General features: G+C 45.6%; 1 protein-coding gene across 1 annotated transcript in view; it reads right to left on the bottom strand.

Moving 5' to 3' along the window:
- Positions 1–20373, bottom strand: part of GABBR2 (gamma-aminobutyric acid type B receptor subunit 2) — a 337234-nt gene that overhangs the window by 38688 nt on the left and 278173 nt on the right. Inside the window, exon 13 of the mRNA XM_088793317.1 lies at positions 12002–12124. Within this exon, the coding sequence (XP_088649443.1) occupies positions 12002–12124 (123 nt within the window). The remainder of the gene's footprint in view (positions 1–12001; positions 12125–20373) is intronic.

Below are 20373 nucleotides of genomic sequence, written 5' to 3'. Positions count from 1 at the left end.
GAGGAGAGGGGTCTGCAGCCTGTGTCTGGGAGTCCGATTCCATTCCTCTGAGATTCCTGAGCCAGGACCATGCTGGGCTGGGCTCAGGGGGCCCAGCGATGAGGAGTCAGACACAGGAAAATGGCAAGATGAGGGACTCGCTCTGACAGGGCTCAGGGGCAGTGTGGCCAAGAGCCAGACACTAAACGAAGCTCCATATAATAGCTAATTTTCGCCAAGCACTCCTGACACGCTGGGTGCAGACTAAGTCTCCCACAGGCACTGTGCCTTCTAATCGCCCCCAGAGCCCTAGGAGGCGGGTAGGAGTAATATCTAGACTCATCAAAATTAAATTTTTTTGTGTGTCACGGGATATTGTTGAAAAAGTGAAAAGACAACTCACAGAATGAAAGAAAATATTTGCAAGTCATATATCCGACAAGGGCCTAGTATCCAGAATATATAAAGAACTCTTACAACTCAACAACAAAAAGACAAATCAATTAGAAGTGAGCAAAGGACTTGAATAGACACTTCTCCAAAGAAGATATACAAATGGCCAACGAGTACATGAAAAGAGGCTCAACACCATTAGTCATCTGACAGTCATTGTCATCAAAACCATAATGAGACGCCACTTCACACCTGACAGGATGGCGATAATCAAAAAGTGGCAACAATGTGGAGATACTAGAACCCTTATACATGGCTGGTGGGAACGCAAAATGGTGCAGCCACTGTGGCACTTAGCGGTTCTTAAAAATGTGAAACAGAGCTACCATATGACCCTGCAGTCTATATATAGATATAGATATAGATATAGATATAGATATAGATATAGATATAGATATAGATATAGATATAGATATAGATATATAGATATAGATATATATATCTATATGTATATATCTATATCTATATATCTATATATACATATCTCCAAGAGAATGAAAAACATTGGTTCACACAATAACTCGCACATGAATGCTCATAGCAGCATTATTCAAAAAGGGGAAATAACCCAAATAGTCATCAATCGATGAATGGACAAACAAAATGTGGTATATTAATATAAAGGAATTTTATTCAGCCTCGAAAAGGAATGAAGTACTGATCTATGCTACAACATGGAGGAACCTTAAAAACATTGTAAGTGAAAGGAGCCAGACACAAAAAGCCACATGTTGCCTGATTCCATTCATATGAAATATCCAGAGTAGGCAAGTCCATAGAGACATAAAATGGATTTGTGGTTGCCAGGGGCTGGAGGAAATGAGGATTGATGGGTAGAAGGAACAGGGTTTCTTTTCGGAGTGATGAAAATTTTATGAAATTAGATAGTGTGAATGGTTGCAAAAACTTATGAATGTACTAAAAACCACTGTACTGCACATTTTAAAACTGTGAACTTTATACTACATGAATTATAGCTAAAAACACAAACAAACAACAACAAACCCAAACGGATCCTTCTGTCTGCCATGTGAGAATGGCTTGGGAGGGGCAATGAGTGGGAGCAGGGAGGCTGCTTAGAAAGTTCTGGAACAACAATAAACAATAACTCAGTGGCTTAAACAATCAACGTTCTTGTTTAACCTTATCATACCTCGCATCCATTGTATGGCAACTGTAGCTTTGGCTCCCAGCACCCCTTCTGGATGCCAGATCATAAGAGGTGGCGGTGCTTTGGATCTCAGTGGTAGCAGTGGAAATTGACGGAAGTAATGGATTAAGATAGGATTTGGCAGTAGAGTCTGCAGGACTAGTACAGGACTTCATAGAGAATATCCATTAATCTCCTCATAAGATTGCTCTAAGGCTAGATTCATTCAAGTCTTCAACTAATGTTATTTATTGAGTGTGTACTATGTGCCACGTGCTTTTCCAGGTGCTGGGATACAGCAGTGAATAAAGTACAACCCTCCCTCCTCCTATGTTCTCATGGAGCTCACTTTCTAATAGATGGGGTGGTGTTTGTGACAGAGATAGGAATAGCTGGACATTAATACCTGCTTCTTTCTCCCCTCCCCCCCGCCGGGCACATAGTAGGACTGTTTTTCCCTGCCCCGCTGAACTCAGGCATGGACAGTTAACATGTTCTGGTCAATGAAATATGGGTGGACATGACGTGTGATACTTTGGAGTGGAAGCTTTTAAAGTCAGTGCACACTTTGCCATGAACTCTTTCCCTTTGCCATGAAAACTGTCCCAGAAGGTGCCCCACCAGCTGTGTCCTGGAGTTAGGATGCTATGGGGGCAAGTTACAGTTGACCCTCCATGGACAAGTATTATGATGACTAATGAACCTTTATTGTTTGAATCCACTGAGTCCTTTTTCTGTTGTTACTACAGCAGAACCTAGCACACCCTGACTAATGCATATTCTTTCTCACTTTTTCATCCTGTTCAGGACATTAAATCAAACCTCAATCCCAGCTCATACTTTAGAAAACTAAGGCTAGTATCTCAGTACAGTAACTCAAACTTAAAACCAAGAGTCTGGAGGCACATGTCATGGAGAAGATGCTGTTGGTACCAGCCCACTGCGTGTGTGTGTGTCTCATCTTGCCCATCAGACTGCAACCCTTAAGGGAACCTGAGCACAGCACAGCATGGACTCCGTAAATGCTGAAGGAGCACTGGGATTACATACCCTTTACAAAGAGGTAGATTGGTTGGAATTCTCCCACAAAAAGAGGGAAAGTCTCTGTGGGTATGACAGCCTGTTTTTCTGCTGACATGATTGTGTGGAAAAAGCATCAAAACTTAAAGGCTGTATTTGTTCAAGAATAGGAATGGCTTTCCCGAGACAAACAGTGGTCAGAAGATGCCTGTCTCTCAGATAATTTTCCAGCTGCTCTGCTCCATGGCACGTGAGAATTTCTAGTAAACAGCCCATCCCCTGGAGAGCACCCGACATGTAGAGGCTAGAGTTTCCCTCCTCAGGGCTGTCCTCTGTGTGGCACTGTGTCTGCTTTCATGTCCTGGGGGGCTCTGGAGCCCACGTGCCTCCTGAAGGCACAAGGGATGCCATTAAGGAAGATGAAATAAACACAATCTCTCACACATCTAGGTGCCTCTGACAGGAGGTGTTCCTGAACCACGGCTGTGGCTGGCAGGGCCCTTCTCTCCACACATGGGGCCCACAGTGCCGACTGCAGCCAGGGCTGAGCCAGGACCCGTGCCAGAAGGGGCATGTCTATGAACATCCTACAATGCCTCTCTGGCATATTATTATAATTAAATCTCACCTAGTGTTCTCATTTTAATAACGTAATCTGGAATTTACACCTTGCCCCCTCTCCCCAAGGGCCTGAGGCAGTACACAGTAAAAGCCCAAACACATAGGACAGTTAAAAAATTAAAGACAAACTGTCAGTAGCAGAGATTATCTGAGGAACCAGAGATAAAAGGGTCGCTGCCCAGTGTTGACTTTGGTTCCAACTTTCTGACAGCCAAGGTTAAAAAGAAAACAGAGTGGCTTATTCAGTTACTGCCTGATTGCCTGACCGAAGGAAGGAAGTAGACACAAGTTCACGGGGAGAGAGAGCACAGCCCATTTCCTGGTGCTACGTGCCACGAGGATCTAGCCTGTGGATCTTTATCTCAGGGGCACGAAGTCACAAACTGAACAACAGTCCTTTATAGAAGATGCTGAATCATTCTTCAATTGGCAGCGTTAGCCCCATAAGTGGGCCCTTGATAAAACGTGAAGGTGTAATATTAAATTAAATCTCAACTCGGCAAAGACATTTCTTGAAGAAGCCGGCTTAATGGGCCCAGACAGATGGGCTGAAGTTGGACATATGGAGGCATGGGGAGAAAGTTTCCAGGTGAAGGGAATAATTTATTCAATAAATATTTACTGAGCACTTACTCAAAGCAAGGACCTGCCAGTGGGTGCTGGGGACATACAGATGGCCTTGGTCTCTAAGGAGGTCATGGACTCCGGGGGCCAGGTGCACAGATAGATAATTAGTAATGTTGTGACCAGATGAGGGGACCAACAGGGTGAGGTGGGGGCCTAAGCAGAGGCATCCAAGGCAGCCTGCTGGTCCAAAGGCTCCTAGAGAAGATGCTTCTGAGTTGTCTCTTGAAGGTCAAGGAGGAATTTTTTACATGAAGATGGCATATTGGGGTGAGAAGGAGGGTGTTCTGGGTAGAGGGAACAGCACATACAAAGGCGTGGAGTAAGGGAGAGTGTGACGCTGTGAAGTGCCAGTAGCTCAGGGTAGCTGAGCTCAAGGAGTGAGAAAGGGGGCTGAGAGACGAGGCTGGGGAGGGAAATGGGGCCAGACCCTCGAGGGCATCCTGAACCACAAGGAGTGTTGGCTTCCTCCTCTAGCTGATGGGGAAGATTTTACACAGGAGAATGACCTGCTCAGAACTTCAGACGGTGCAGTCGTTGCCTGAGAGGAGTGAGTCACGCTAACTGGGGTGGCCCTCAGCTAACAGACACCCCCCCTGCCGCAAGGTCCTCGCAGAGTCCTACTGCCCTGCCTGGGACTTGGTCTGCATCTCACTGGGGACCCAGCCGGCCATCCATGACCGCATGGATGACAATGACAAAGACCAGTCCCCCTATCTGGGGCTAGCTGTGATGACCCATCATCTGCAATGTGACCTTCAGCATCAAAGCCTTTGGGACACCAGGCTGCCTGTGTGCAGCCTACAGAGCAGCCTGGACCCAGATCCTTAGCGCTCACCTCAGCCTGGATGTTCTGATGTCTCTTTATTTCAAAATGAGTACTGTGAGACGGGATTTGGACAAGCTTTATGAAGAGACCAGATGTTTTCAGAAAGTGTCTGCTGTAGGATTGGATTTTTGTTTTTTTTCAGAGCAACTATAGAGGGAGGTAAACTTATTTAAAACTCTATGTGTTGCTCTTCCAACATCTGTTTCCATAGAGACATAGCTGGAATAAGCCACCGGTTTCCAAGCCAGGTGTATGTCGCCCATGACTTCCAAATCCCCCATTTGCTTCCACAAAAAGGAGGGTAGAAGCATGGGATGGGGAGGGAAGTTTGAAATACTCCTCTGTCCCAAACTGCCCTTAACTTGATTATTGCCCAAATGGCCAGAAAGCCACAGAACCCAGAGTAGAAGGAATTCTTGATATAGGTAGCTTGGAAGCCTGTGAAGACAGCCTTCTGCCATTTCTGTAAGTGCACGCCACACACATGGCTCCTGTGGGTAACTGGATTGCACACCCATCTCTTGTGGCAGCCTGCCTGGGAAGCAGATGGGGGAAGGCTTCAGGGAGGGCAGGTGGTCTCAGGGTGCGGCCTCAGTGGCTGCCCTGTGGCTCTCCTGAGTGTTTAACGTTCAGCGACCTTGAGTGCTGTTTGCCATTTTCTCTCCGTTTCCAAACCATTTCAGAATGGTCAAGGGGAGGCGTAGGTGGTGGCCTGGTATAGAATGAAGGCTTGCTAAAAAACAACAACAACCCACCTTTCCACCTAGATTCACAGGCTGTCTTCACATCATCAGTATGCACCGCTTTTACTTTTGGGGGAATGATTTCAAATTATTTTCCTTAAAAAAAAAGAATCCCATATGGGTGCGTGAGTGTGTATGTACACACATACGCAGTGTCAACTCTTAGTTTTCATCTTACTTCATCTAAAAACAGCATTTGACACACCATCAAAACTTCTTCCTGGAAACACGTTCTTCATTTGGTCTCCTAGACACCAAACTCATCTGATTTTCTTCCTACCTCTGTGGCTTCTTCTTACAGGCTCTTTCTTCTACCTCCCCAATCTCCAAACATTGGCATGACTGAGCATCTTTCATTGGTCTGCTTCTCTTCTCCATCTATATGACCCTGTCCACCTGTGCTCTCAGCTAAGGCTTTCAGTGTCACCTATATGTTGCCTGCATCCAAGTTCCCATCTTCAGTTCACACCTCTCCCTGAACTCCGGACCTGTATGTCCAACACCCACTCACCATTGCTACTCGTAGGGTCAGGTATGAAACAAAGGAGAGTTCCCCCCTCACCCCCCGCTTTTTTCCAAGAATACAAATTATATTTTGAAACAATTTTTTAAAACATACTTGGCAGATTTATCCACACCTGCTATATCTGAAATGCAGAAACAGCCAACCAGACTCTATAAAGTAGAGGAAGGAAGAGCTGAGATGCAATGAAGCAGCACTGAGCCCGGGGCCACAGCATGGGGGTGGGGCACCTGTCAGTCCTCACCGTGGCCTGGGGCATGTGTCTCTGGAGACCTTTCCTTCCTTCTTCACATGTCCCCTGTGCATGGACAGCTCTTTCCTGGGCCCCCGTCCACAGATGGCTCTCTCTCCTGGTTACCCCTTTCCTTTCTGAAAAAGCCTCACGTTAAAGCCCCTTCCCTGGCTTCTCCTCCTGTTCCCATCACCACTTAATGATTCCTTGGGCTCCAGTCAGGATGTCTTCACTTCTTATTGTACCGCTCTCTGGGTGACCATTCCCTCAGCTCCCCTCCTCAATGTGTTAACTGCCCTTCCCCCCAAGTTTCTATCTACTGGACAAGTGCTTCCTTCTGCTCTAGGACCCTGCATCCAATCTTCCAAGCCCAACTGCTCAGAAATGAACCCATCACATTCTCTCCCAAACCTGCTCCCCATTCTGCACCCCGCCTCAGGGAAGACATCTGTCACCCCCCACTCAGTCAGCAATCTGGGCGTTGCCCTTGCTGCCTCCCTGTCCCCACCCCTTAGGGTCAATCAATCGCCAAATCTCGTCATGTCTGTTTCCTTAATATTTCTTAAGTCTACGACTTCTCTCTGTTCCTGCCGCAACTGCCCTGCTGTAGGTTGCCATCAGCTCCTGCCTGGATTATTGCCAAAAACCATCTCTGGACCTCCAGCCTCACCTCTCTATCTGTGTTCACCCTGAAGCAAAGGCAAATCTGATCATGTCACTTCTCTGATTAATAATCTTTAATTTTGAAGTTATAACTCCTCTGCTGAGCCCACAAGGTCCCTGATGAACCAGGCTCTCCCTGCACCACTTGCACTTCCTGTCACCTCCCCAAATAGATACATAGATATTTTAACTCTTTAAGAAAAAAAAAAGATACATTAACATCATACTTAATCATGAGAAACTAGATGCTTTGCCTAAAACTGGGAACAAGGCAAGGATGCCGCCTCTTGCCGCCTGTTCAACAGTGCACTGGGAGTCCTAGCTGATACAAAAATAAGACAAGAAAAGAAATAAAGGATGTATAGATTGGGAAGGAAGAAATAAAATTGTCTGCAGATAACATGATTATCTATGTATAAAGTCCCAAAAGAATCAACAACAACAACAAAAAACTCCTGGAACTAATAAGCAATTATAACAAGGTTGTAGAACACTAGCTTAAAACAAAAGTCAATTGCTTTCCTATATACCAGAAATGAGCAATTGGAATTTGAACTTAAAAACACACTACTATTTACATTAGCACCCAAACCAAAATTAAACAGGTATAAATTTAACAAAACATGTACAAAATCTATATGAGGAAATCTACAAAACTCTGATGAAAGAAATCAAAGTAGATCTATATAAATGGAGAGATATTCCATGTTTGTGGGTAGAAAAACTCAATATTGTTAGGATGTCAGTTCTTCCTAACTTTGTCTATTGAGATTCAATGCAATTCTAAACAAAAAGCAAATTACTTTGTGGATATCAACAAATTGATTCTAAAGTTTATAGGGAGCAACAAAAGACCCGGAACAGCTAATACAATCTTGAAGAAGGACAAAGTAAGAGAACTGACACTATTTGATTTTAAGACTTATTATAAAATTACTGGATCAGAACCTGCATTTCTTTTTTTAAGATTTTATTGGGGAATATTGGGGAACAGTGTGTTTTTCCAGGGCCTATCAGCTCCAAGCCAAGTTGTTGTCCTTCAATCTAGTTGTGGAGGGCGCAGCTCAGCTCTAAGTCTAGTTGCTGTTTTCAAGCTTTAGTTGCTGGGCCCACCACACCATACAGGAATTGAACTGGCAACCTTGCTGTCAAGAGCTCGCGCTCTAACCAACAGAGCCATCCGGCCACCCCAGAACCTGCATTTTTAACAAGATCCCTATGGCGTTTACATACACTAAAATCTGAGAATCACTGCCTAGATAAAGTTGGCAGATCTTCAAAATAGAGTTACTAAGTTAGAGAACAGAAAGGGTCATAATTAATTCCTTTTGTAAACTAAAGAAAACCAGACCTATTCCAGACGCTCACAAATGTTCAACTTTAATTTATATTAGAATTGTTTCATTGAAGACACATTGTATATACAAAACTTTTATGAATTTTTAGAAACTAAGTAATTGATATAGAAGGGTGTGTCTGTAAATAAAATAATGTTAATTTTTCTTTTCATAAAAAAAGACTTACTATAAAACTACAGTAATCAAGGCAGTGTGGTATGAGTGAAAGAACAGACAAATAGACCAATGGAACAAGAGGGAGCCCAGAAATATACCTACACAAATATAGTCAACTGATGTATCACAAAGACACAAAGGCAATTTAATGAAAAAAGTATTTTTGACAAATGGTACTGGAACGACCAGACGTGTATAAAAATTAATCTAGACACTGACTTTGCACCTTTCACAAAAATTAACTCAAAATGGATCATAGACCTAAGTGTAAAATGCAAAGCTATAAAACTTCTAGATGATAATAAGAGAAAATGTAGGTGACCTTAGGTTTGGCAATGAGTTTTTAGATGCAACACCAAAAGTATGATCCATGAAAGAAAGAACTGCTAAGTTGGACTTCATTAAAATAAAAAATTTCTGCTCTGCAGAAAACAATGTTAAAAGAATGAAAAGACAAGATATAGACTGAGAGAAAATATACCTGGCACATAACAAATGCTATAAATATTTATTACATAAAAATGAACGAGGCACTGGGATGCCTCCAGTAGGACTTTAGAATCTGATTTTAATTCCCCAGACACTTGTATATACTCTCACTGGGAGAATCATCTCCACAGGTCTTTCCTCTCATTCTCAATCCCTTCATCCTGTTTATTTATTGGAATTTATGTGATCTAAAGTAATCATGCTTATTTATCTGTTTGTTTACTATCTGCCCCCCACTTCCAATAGCCTGTAGAGGCCATGATATCAAAAGCCCTGGCTGCTGTGCTCACCTCTGTTGCCCATTGGAGGCTGTGTGTGGGGTTAGTGGGCTGGGCGGTGGGGAGACTGCTCAGACGTGGCCCTGTCCTGGAGAAGCTGGTGGTCCAGTGGGGGTGGGGTGGGGCAGGGACGCATGCAGCAGAGATGGACAGTGCGATACATGTCATGACAGAGGAATGTTCAGGATGCTGGGAGCAGGGAAGAGCAGGTACTAACCTGGTGGAGCCAGGAAACTCAGGGACACGTCCCCCTGGAGGTAACACAGAGGCCTGGCACTGAAGTTCATTTACTTGTCAGAGAAGAGGTTCGGGAAGGGGGGAAGCATGGTCAAAGGCATGAAAGCGAAACCCAGAGCAAGGCCTGTGACTGGAATCCTGAAATGTTCAGAGTGTATAGAGCAATCTAACGTTGTCTGAGGGAGGTAGGGGAAGACGGAACAGACCACAAAGATCTTTGATCACATCTCCCCCAGGTGTAGACTTTCTCTTTCGCTGGGAGTCCTGGAAAAAAAACCAGCCCTTGAGGAGAATTTAGGACACCTCATCCCTGGAGCATACTGTTCAACCATCATGCTGTGTCTGACAGAGGAGGGTCTGACAGAAATCAACTGACAGCTTAGTGGTGTTTGGTGGAAAAACGACAATAAACCGACAGGCCTGTGGGTTGACAAATCAAAGGGTTCTGCTACCATGGCAACAGAGTGACAGGGCAACCCTAAAATAAGAGGCGAAAAAGAAGAGCAGGCCAGAAAAGGTTCAGAGAGAAATCTCAGCAGACACCTGGAGGGAAACACAGTGACAGAGCATCTGGGTTGTGAGCCAGAGCTGGCTTTCCTGCAGCTGCGCCTTGTGAAGTCCGGATGCCCAGGGCAGGACCCTCCTGCTTCCTAGACTCAGTTTCCTCATCTACACAGAGAGGATTTCCATGTCACGCTGTGGCTCCTCAGTTTGAGAACCATTGCCCTGGAAGGTCTAGCAGGACTAGGGTTCTATGCACAGAGCTTTGAGAGCAGCAGTACTTACTACAGGAAGGAAGAAAGAACGGTAAGACAGGTGACACAGCAAACCATCACTTCTATGAATCGGACTGCACAAGGCTGATCTTTAAATTGTCCAGGGGGCAGGCTTCCTGGATCCACTTCCAGCATCTGCTGACTCAGGCGGACTCCAGCCCTGCAGCCTCTCCCCACCACAGCGGAGCCTGGGGGACCCCCAGTGAATACTCAGCCCCCACCTTAACCTTGAGTGGAGGCAGTGGCGCCTGGTCTGCTGGCTGCCCTTGGGCTCAGCATGAAGCCAGCCAGATCTGCTTTCTGTCCACCTGTCCCCACCCCAGTTCTTCCCACAGGCTCTGCCTGACTGGCCTTCTTCCCTCTTTATATTCTGGGCCCTCAGTCGGCCATGACTCTAATTTCAGTTCTTATCTGTAGAATATGAAAACACTTCCCTGCCCTACCCACTTCACAGATCTTTGGCCAATGACCAAAGGCCAATGAAAACCCCTAAAAACTGCAAAGTGTTGAAAGGCAGGGTAGGGAGTGGGAGTGAGGGTAGCGAGTGGGGTCTCCACTGACCTGCCGGGTCACCTTGGGGAAGTTGCATAACCTCGCTGGGTTTCTGTTTCCTCATCATTAGAGTGGGTTAAGGATTGCACCTATTCCGTAGTTATTGCAAGGATTCAATGAACTTACACACAAAGCTATCATTACCATCATCATTACTGTTATTATCATCACCCCAGGCTCTCTCTGCCTGGGGGGTCCATTTAGCCAATGGCAGCTCTTCCTCCAGCTGATATCCTGTCTGGATTTCCAAATCCTGGTGGTGGGTGGGGAATTCCCTCAGGATGGAGTGGAGGGCAGGACGGCTCTTTGGCCAGCTGTGCAGATGAATGGTGGCCAGATGTTACCTCCCTTCTGGAAACAGCGTGTCCTCCCAAGTGACCTCGGCTGCCCCCTAGCCCACGGGCACAGCCAGTGTTGGCTCTGTCGGGTTTGCTTCCTCCCAGGATGTACAGCTAAGGCCACGATATGGAGGCAAACAGCCCTAAATCTCCCTCCTAAATCCACGCCGTCAGAAATCTTCACCTTAGCCATGAGCTGATTGTTGGGCCGAGGAAACCCTCTGTCTGTCTCCAGACAAATGAGGCTGGGCATCCTATTTGCTAGAAAACCTTCTTGCCCAGAAGGATAAAAACCTCTATCCCCAATACCTAAAATGACCATTTCCAGTTTAGTTTAAGAATTCACACTAAAATCCACAAAAAGATTTCCCTAATAATGAATGCAGCAGGAGAACTGGAGAAAATTCCAGTTTTCTCGATAGAATTTGCTATGCCGTAGGGAAATCAGAGCCTACAGCACACCCCGTTCAGCCGGCTGCCTCCGACAAAAGCCTGTTTAACTGTTCTAAGAGAAAAGTCAACAGACATACAACTCCCCTAATCTTGAACTTCCCTAAGCTGGAACATTTTAAGAAGCTCATTCAGTGAAGGGCAAGGCCAAATGCAATATACATTTCACAGTACTTTTATGGAAGCTTCTTTATTTGAACAACCAATTTCTGATATCAAATGTGTGAAAGGAAATCTGCTGTTTATCACTTTGAAAATCACATAGTAACTGGAAGGAACTATCGGTATGCTTACTCCCTAGCAGCACTTGTCAGGGAACTTATTTTCAAGAAGAGAATAAAAATGCAATGTAACTTCTGGACTGAGAGATCATCAGGGCCCGAGTGGGCCTGTGATGATTTCCCTGTGACTGCCTTGATTTCTTCTCTAGCGGTGCATCTCAGGCAGTGGAGGAGACGGGCTGCCTCCCCGTCCCCATGTGTGGGGAGCGGCATCCCGCAGGCTTCCCCCCTGTGGTGCCTGGTGCTTACCTCCATGCTGTACCTCTCCACCGTCCTTCTCAGGGGGTCCACAGCCTGCCAGCAAATGAGGATACACAGGTCAATCAGCAGCATGCCCCCCACAATCACAAGCAGTTTCTGGTCCTTGATGATCTGCAGAGAAGGCAAGAGCAGAAGAGAGTGGACGTGAGAGAGATTCCCCAGACAGAAGCTGAGCGGCTGGGTCGGGGGAGAGACTGTCACTCCTGTTTGAGAATCTCCTGAGACTCGCCCTAACACACAGGATAAATCCAGCCAAGCTCCTTTGCTTAGCATGCAAGGCCTTTCAGGATCTTGGTAGACCCTTCCCTATATACATCGTCAAGTCTGACAGCTGCTAGTTTGTGGCCCTGCTGTGATTTTCACCCCTCACGCCTTTGCAGGGGCTGGTTCTTTTGTCTGAAACACTCTATTCTTTCTATCTGGCAAACTCCTAATAATCCTTAAAGATCCAGATCCATTGTCACCTCCTCCGTGAACTCCCCTCTCCTGCCCACAGCAGAGCGAATTACTCTCATAGCACTGTTCACGTACTTAATTACCAAAAGCAGTAATAGCAGTAACAACAAAAAGAACAGCTAACATTTAAGAAACACTGCCTGCCTCTTTACACACATCATCTCATATATAAAGACACAAATTATTATTCTTCCCATTTTACGGATGAAGAAACTGAGACTAAGTAATTTGCTCACTGTAATATTGCTCTAAGAGGTGAAGCCCAGATTTGAACCAAGTTCCTCCTGTCTCCAGAGTCCATATCCTCCATTTATAGCACTGGCCAGGCATTATGTTAAGTTGTATACACGTCTGCCCTCCTCAGTAAACTGGGAAGCCCCTGACGGAAGAGAAGCCTCTTTTATTTATTTCTGCACCCTCAGTACCTAGCAGGGCCTGGCATGCAGTAGGTAGTTTGACGGATTGACTTGAGGTGAAGGAATATAAAAGAAGAAATATAACTTCCAGCACTCTTTGCAGCCTGAGATATCTTTATTACCCTGTGAAATTCCCACCCTACTTTCTGCCCGTTTGATAGGGATTGGCCTGGGGACAAATGCTTTCAGTGCCAAAGCTAACTTGTGTTTCACTCATTGCATGTTTATGTGCCTCCTTCCCCCAAATAAAAGCTAATGTGATGAAGTAGTTCTGGAAAAGACTATAGAAAAATAAACTGAGGCAGAAGCTTAGGAAATACCACGAGGTCTGGCTTTTAATGATTAAAGCCACTTTTAAAGGAGAAAGAGAAACTTAAGGGGCCTCCCTGCGGCTGAACTATGAAACAAACAGGAAGACAGTATTTCTGAGTCATTGCCAAAGAGATCCAATCCACCAAAACTGCTTCACATGGGGGCAGGGTGCTGGCAAAGCCTCCACTCCGAGATTTTTTCAGAAGCATCCAGTGAACTGCTGATGCTTTGCAGAAGCCCAGGTTAGCACTTGCCCTGTGGGAACTAAGTAACTCTCTGCCAGCCCTGAGAAGAAATTGGGGCAAAAGGAAGAAATGCCCAAGGAGCTTAGGACTTGGAAGACAGGCTGGAAGGGGCCTGTCTGCTCACCTGGGGCTGTTTGAGCCGCCAGGCATTTGCCCACTCTCAGCCTGACCTCTGGAAGCCCTTTCCCCAACCTTTCTGCTGGCATCCGCCACCTTGATTTCAAGATTGAGCCTAAGCAGCTTCTCCTGTGTGCATCCAGGCATGCCCTACGTGGAGCATACGTTGCAGACGAGATCCTGCGCTGTGTGCAGGGGCTTGCTCTCGGACCTTCTTGGGAAACGTGTGGGGAGTGAATGAATATGCTCTCAGGAAGAGGCCAGAAGAAAGTGGCGCTGCTGAACAGGTTGAAGGTCACTGCCTCCTGTCCAGGGCTCAGGTTTTACTTCCTATGAGGCAACACCGGCTGCAGGTTCCTACCCCTCCCCACCGGAAAGCCCCCACACCTTCTTCTCCCTGTGCCTGCTACAAGGCTGCAGGACATCTCACTGGATTTAAGGTCACGGCCATCTCTTCTGACATCTCTCTGAGTAGCCACTTCATAGTATATGTGTGATCATTTGATTCATGTCCGTCATCTCTACTACGCTGTGAGCTCTGTGCAGCTTGGTGTTTGCTCATTGCCCTATTCTGAGCACCCGCCTGAGCCTGGCATAGAAAAAGTGCTCAATAAGCATTCGACGATGGATGATGATCTAAGAAGACATGTCCTGAACACTCGCTCAGTGCCAGGCCCTGTGCTGGGCACAGGAGACGCAGAGACGGACCGACCCTGGCTCTACCCTCGGGGTTGGGAGGAGACATAGACTTGTACTGGATGATTACAAGATGGTGCTGGAGGAGAGGAAGTGGCTTCACAGAGGAGGAGCTGGGAAGAAGGGAATGTCAGGCAGAGGAAGCAGCAAGCAGGATCACAGAGCTGGGAGAGCTTTCTGGATGGCAGCTGACGGCAGTGACTATATCATATCATCTCTGGCTCAAGAGTCTCCTGAGTTCCCATCATCCATAGGATAAATCCAGCCAAGCTCTGTTGTTTGGCATTTGAGCTGGGCCTGACCACTCCCCAAACACACACTTGCACTTAACCCCTCCCTACTCTCTGGCTGAGCTGTTTCTCAGGCCTTCAGACTGTGTTTCCCCGAAAATAAGACCTAACCGGCCCATCATCTCTAATGCGTCTTTTGGAGCAAAAATTAATATAAGACCTGGTCTTATTTTACTATAATATAAGACCCTGTTTTATATAATATAATATAATATAATATAATATAATATAATATAATATAATATAATATAATATAATATAATATAATATAATATAATATACCGGGTCTTATATTAATTTTTGCTCCAAAAGATGCATAGAGCTGATTGTCTGGCTAGGTCTTATTTTTGGGGAAACACAGTAGGTGCAGGTTCTTTTGTCTAAAATGCCCTATTCTGTCTGTGAGAGGCCTTGTGCGCTGGGTGTGGGTGCGGTGGGTTGGGGGTGGCTGGAGACAGGGCTAACGGGAGGGGGAGAGCTTGTGTGACATATAATGGAGCCTCATGAGGGGCTGCTGGAGGGTTAAGCATCTTTAAGCACGCATGTGATGGGACGCTCTCTGCAGCACTGAGGGGCGGACCCAGGTGGGAGCCTGTGGTAGGGTATGAGTTAGGAGCTAGGGCAGTTGTCCTGGTGAGCGGGGAAGAGGCCTGAGGCAGAGCAGAGACTACCAGGACCGACAGGAGGATCCGATGCCACAAACTCTGGGCATCCTCCTGTCCATCCGGCCTCAGCCTCTCAGTCTTCTCCCTCTCCCCAAACTTCCCCCACCAGTAAGTGCCAGCACCTCCAAACCCCACCTTCTCTGCCACAGCTTTCCTGACTACTCTTTCCATTGTCACTTCCAGGAGACAGTGACCTTGAATTTTCTCAGGAGTGCCAGTTTTGTTTTCCTGGCCTCTTCCTGAGAGCTCACGAGGTTTAGGAACACCTTACACTCCAGCACACAAAACCTTGGATTGCACAGTCTCTCCTGGACAAGTAGTGGCACACAGAAGGGAAAGAGCTGAGAAGCATGGGGTGGGGCCACACTCAGTGAGTCACCTGCAAGCTGGGGAGACCTCTCCTCAGAGTGGATGCAGTACCTCTCCCCCTGCTGCCTGAATGGGAAAGCACCATGTGGCACAGCTGGCCTTAAAGGATGAGCACCAGAACTTCCTTTTGATAAATGTGATAAAGCCTTTCCAATTTCAAGGCTCAAGTATGAAGTCTGACGTAGCACGAGGCAGTGGAAAGACAAGATTTGGGATTCTGTGGACCTGGACTGGAGTCCTGGCTCCATCTTTTGCTACCTGTGTGACTCTGGGCAAATCATTTCCTCTCTCATTCTGCATTTCTCACTTATAAACCAACAAGGAGCAGGGGGAGGCGGGGAGCAGGGAGGCTCAGGTACTACCTCTAAACATAGTGCAAAGGAAAGAACACGGGTTTTGGACTTAGAAGACCTCATTCTAATCCCAGCTCTTGTCGAATGTGATCTTGGGCATGGTATATAACATTGCTAGGCTCACTTCCTCCTCTAAAACCAGGACAATTGAGCCCTAAGCTGCAGAGTTGGTGTAAGAGTAAAATGAGGTGATGTATGGAGAGCACCTAATTACAGAGTCTAGCACTGAGAAGATGCTCAACAAAATGGTAGCTGTTTGGCTACCATTACTTGGGTTTTGACAGTTAGTGATTCTGTTTATATGCCTAACAGTGACATCTAGGGGCAAAATGTGATATTGCACCTCAGCTCTATTAGACCCAGGACTAATCATCACACAGATGGAGCCACGGTAGGAAGCTTCTGAGAATAAGAGGAGAGGACATGTCTAATTTCTTTTTGGCACCGTTTCCAAAGCCTGGCACTTGACCAGTGTTTATGACCGAATGAATTTAGGCTAAGTAGTTGGGAGTTACATTTCATTTATTAAGTGTAGAAACATTTATTGAGTGCCTATTCTAAGTCAGGTTTTGTTCTAGGCACTGGGGATGTAGCAGTGGGCCAATCACAAATATCCTGCCCTCACAGATCACTGCATGATAGTGAGGGAGACTAATTGTAAATAATTAAATAAATATCCATGCATATACACAATACAAAGTCAAGAAGAGGTGATTTAAAATAACCTTTTAAAAAGAGATCTAAAATTTTAAATTTGAAAAAACAGCACTGACATGACCATACAAAGTCTGAGTACCAGAGAATCCTCACATTGGGCAAGGCCAACACTCCAGTCTCACCTTAGCTTCTCTGACTTCCTCATTTGTCAGCTTTCCCTTCAAAACCAGCATGAATTCCTCTCTGTTCAATCAGTACATATTGCTGCTATCATACTCTGTTCTCTCTCTGAGGCTCCATCCTCAGTGAGTGAGAGATGGGAGTAAAGGCATCCAGGAATGAGTAAGCACCAGCTTCTAGAATCACATTTGAGTTTGAATATTACAACTACCATGTTTCCCAGAAAATAAGACCTAGCCGGACCATCAGCTCTAATGTGTCTTTTGGAGCAAAAATTGATATAAGACCTGGTCTTTTTTTAATATAAGACTGGGTATAATATAATATAATATAATAAAATATATAATATAATATAATAAAATATAATATAATTACAATATAATATAATATGTTATATAACATTATATAAGACTGGGTCTTATATTAATTTTTGCTCCAAAAGATGCATTAGGGCTGATGGTCTGGCTAAGTCTTATTTTCAGGGAAACCCGGTAGCTGTGTGATCTTGGGTACATTTCCTAATCCCTCTGAGCCAGTTTCCTCATCTACAAATTGGGGACGATAACTACACAAACCACATTAGATTACCAGAGGTTGGTTTACAATTACTGTTCAACAAATGTCAGCTATTATTAAATGTCACTTCCCATTGTTGTTTAGAGCAGGGATCAGCAAACTGAGAATTTGGCACACCGCTTGTTTTAGTAAATAAAGTTTTATTGGAACACAGCCATATCCATTCATTTATGTATATGGTTGCTTTCATTCTACAACAGAAGAGTTGAGTGGTTGCAACAGAGATTGTGTGGCCTGCAAAACCTAACATACTTACTATCTGGCTCTTTATAGAAAAAGTTGGCTGACACCTGGTTTACCAAAAAGGGCATTTCTTTATTTCTTAAAAAAACTTCAGCTATTTTTACTGATTCTGACTGGTGTGCTGCTAGGACCAACTCATTGCCTGTTTTAGGGACACCATTCCAGGAAAATACAGAGTGAATGGTGCCCTTTGGAGTTGTGCAATGCAGTAGACATGCCTTCCTGTTGTCACTCAGATGACTGATGCTTTGGTGAAGCTTTTAAAGCCCTCTCTTGACATTTTCCTGAAGCTGAGCCAAGAGGAAGGTCTGAGGGATGTTACCGTATGCAACAGTATCAAGTCATATTTGTAGTGAACTTTCTTTGTCCTTCAAAAAACAAAACAAAACAAAACAAAAAACCAACCATCTGCCCCAGAGTCGAAGATCTCATCTCTGAGTTATTGCTTTCCTCTCAACGTTTCAATTTAGTCCTAGTAAGAGGCAGAATAAATAATAAGGCTTCCCAATTCAAGATTTTATGATTGGTCTTTAGAAAAAAAACTGTAACATGATATGAAAACACTGAATTTGGGAGCATTAAGTCACCGTGTCAATACATCCTTTAATAGGCTTCTTTTCCTTTAATGTCTTTAAAAATGTGGCCATATGGGGTGAAGTTTATGTATGTGCACTTGGGGAGTGCATGCCATTGTGGGTAGAGGGAGGAGGCGGTGGGGAGCAGGGAAAGAAGAAAAGGATAAAAAGACTATGAAAAAAAGTGTATGATTGCATTTACAAATTTATGTAAATCTAGTATGTCCAAGTTTCAGTAAAAGAAATTAAGGGACCCACTTTAACAAAAAAAATCTAAGCTTAAAAAGAACACAATAAAACACAATACAACACCAACAATAAATACACAATAAAACACAACAATAAAAACCAACCTTGGCTATATAAACTGTTGGAACCATGGAGAATTCAATCCCAGTTTTGACCTGCAACTGCCACAACCCTTTCAAAATAATTTGGGTTTCAGACTTGAGTTTTTGATGGGTGTAAGTTGTAAATTTCTCTTCTACACCTTTAACCTCCCCTAATTTGGTTGATAAATGCAGCTCAGCAAACCTACTCCTAGAATAACTAGAAAGCCTATAGCAAAAAGTGCCTCATGCTGGAATGTGTGTTCATCTGGTCTTAATCATTTTCACAACAGACAAAAGTGGTGACCAAATCTGTACTCAGCCTTTGGCAGTTTCTCAGACAAGCCCCTATGCTGGACCCCTGGGCCCACCCCCAGCCTGAGCTCTGACTTGCAAAGGCGCCAGGGATGCAGTGGGCCCCTGGGCTCAGGCAGCGCAGGGGGGGTGTGGCCACATCACAGCTCCGCCTCCCCGGGGAACTTTCAGACAACTGAATTCCCATTGTCTTCCTCGACATGTTTTGTGAATTGTGGCCAGCCAGAGTGTTCTTGCTCACCCATCACATGAGTAATGAAACACAAGGGCTGGTTCTTTATTACAAATCACAATATGGAGTAATCGCATATTGACACAACAGAATCAACACTGTGATTCTTCAAAGCCAGGAAGGAGTTGTCCTAAGTGGCAGAGCCTCTCTCTAAGGAGAGCCACAGAGCATGAGGGCCCCAGAAGTCCCTCGGTGCCTCTCAAACTTTGGCTTGCCTCAGCATCATCAGAAGGGCTGGTGAGAGATTCGTTCCTGGGCTCCAACCCAGGATCTTGATTCTTAGGGCTAGGAGTGGGGGTGGGGGGGGGCTGAGAATTTGTATTTTTAACAAGTTCCCAGGTGATGATGATGCCGCTGCTGGTCCAGCCTGCACACTCTGTAGCCTTGATCTAGACCAGCGGCCTTCTACCCTGGATGTATTACTAGTATCACTTGGGAAAGGCCCAAAACTCCTGCTGCTCAGCTCCAGCCCCAGAGCGACGGTTTCAACTGGCCTGGGCTGGGTTACCTCTTGTAGTTTTTAAAGCCTCCCATTTGCCTGTAACATGCAGCCAGGGCTAAGAAGGATGGGTGACGAGGCTTCTCATCTTACAGACAGAAGGGAGTTATCACAGATGCGGCTGAGGCCCAGCGAGGGGTGGAGCCCTCCAGGCCAGCACAGGCAGCGGGTGGCCACTTTCCTCCCTCTAAACGCAGCCTGCATTTTCCTAAGGCATTCCAGTGTGGGGCAGGCAGCAGAGAGGGGCAGATATCCCAGACCCCGACCTGGAGAGCAGCTCCTAAAGCAGCCCTGGCAGTGAAGACGCCAGTGGTGAGGCTGATGAGTGAGAGGTGCCACTAGGCACCAGGCAGAATCATAGCTCAGGAGACAATGCCATTTCAATACCATTCCCCATTTTACAGATAAGCAAACAGGCCCTGAAAGATGAGGAGAGCTGCTTGAAGTCCCAGGGCAGGTCAGTGGTGAAGCAGGCAGTAGAAGCCCTGCTTTGCATGCTGGCCCCACTGACTCAGGCATGCTTTCTGTCTGCCACAGGTGCCAGGGCTCAGAACCCAGGTAGCTGGATGACAAATGCAAGTTTGGGGAGAAGAACTGGAACAAAAGATACTGTGTTCCGAAGTGGGATGAGACCACAGAGCAGGGGCTGCAGAGGAGATGTCTGTAAACAGGTTATAGCCACATCAGGGGTTTAAAAGGTGTGTGTGGTGGGGGCTTGCTGGTGAGGCTGAATCAAGAAGAGGATTTTTGGAAAGCGGTGACATGATGTTATGAGACTCACCCCAGGTGAGAGGATAGGGGTTGGGGAGGGTTCCTCCTTGACCTCAAACCAAGA

The sequence above is a fragment of the Rhinolophus sinicus genome, chromosome 16 (assembly GCF_057876585.1).
Source record: "Rhinolophus sinicus isolate RSI-liver-muscle chromosome 16, RSI-T2T, whole genome shotgun sequence".
NCBI classification, from domain to species: domain Eukaryota; kingdom Metazoa; phylum Chordata; class Mammalia; order Chiroptera; family Rhinolophidae; genus Rhinolophus; species Rhinolophus sinicus.
This window is presented reverse-complemented; position numbering and strand designations above follow the sequence as displayed.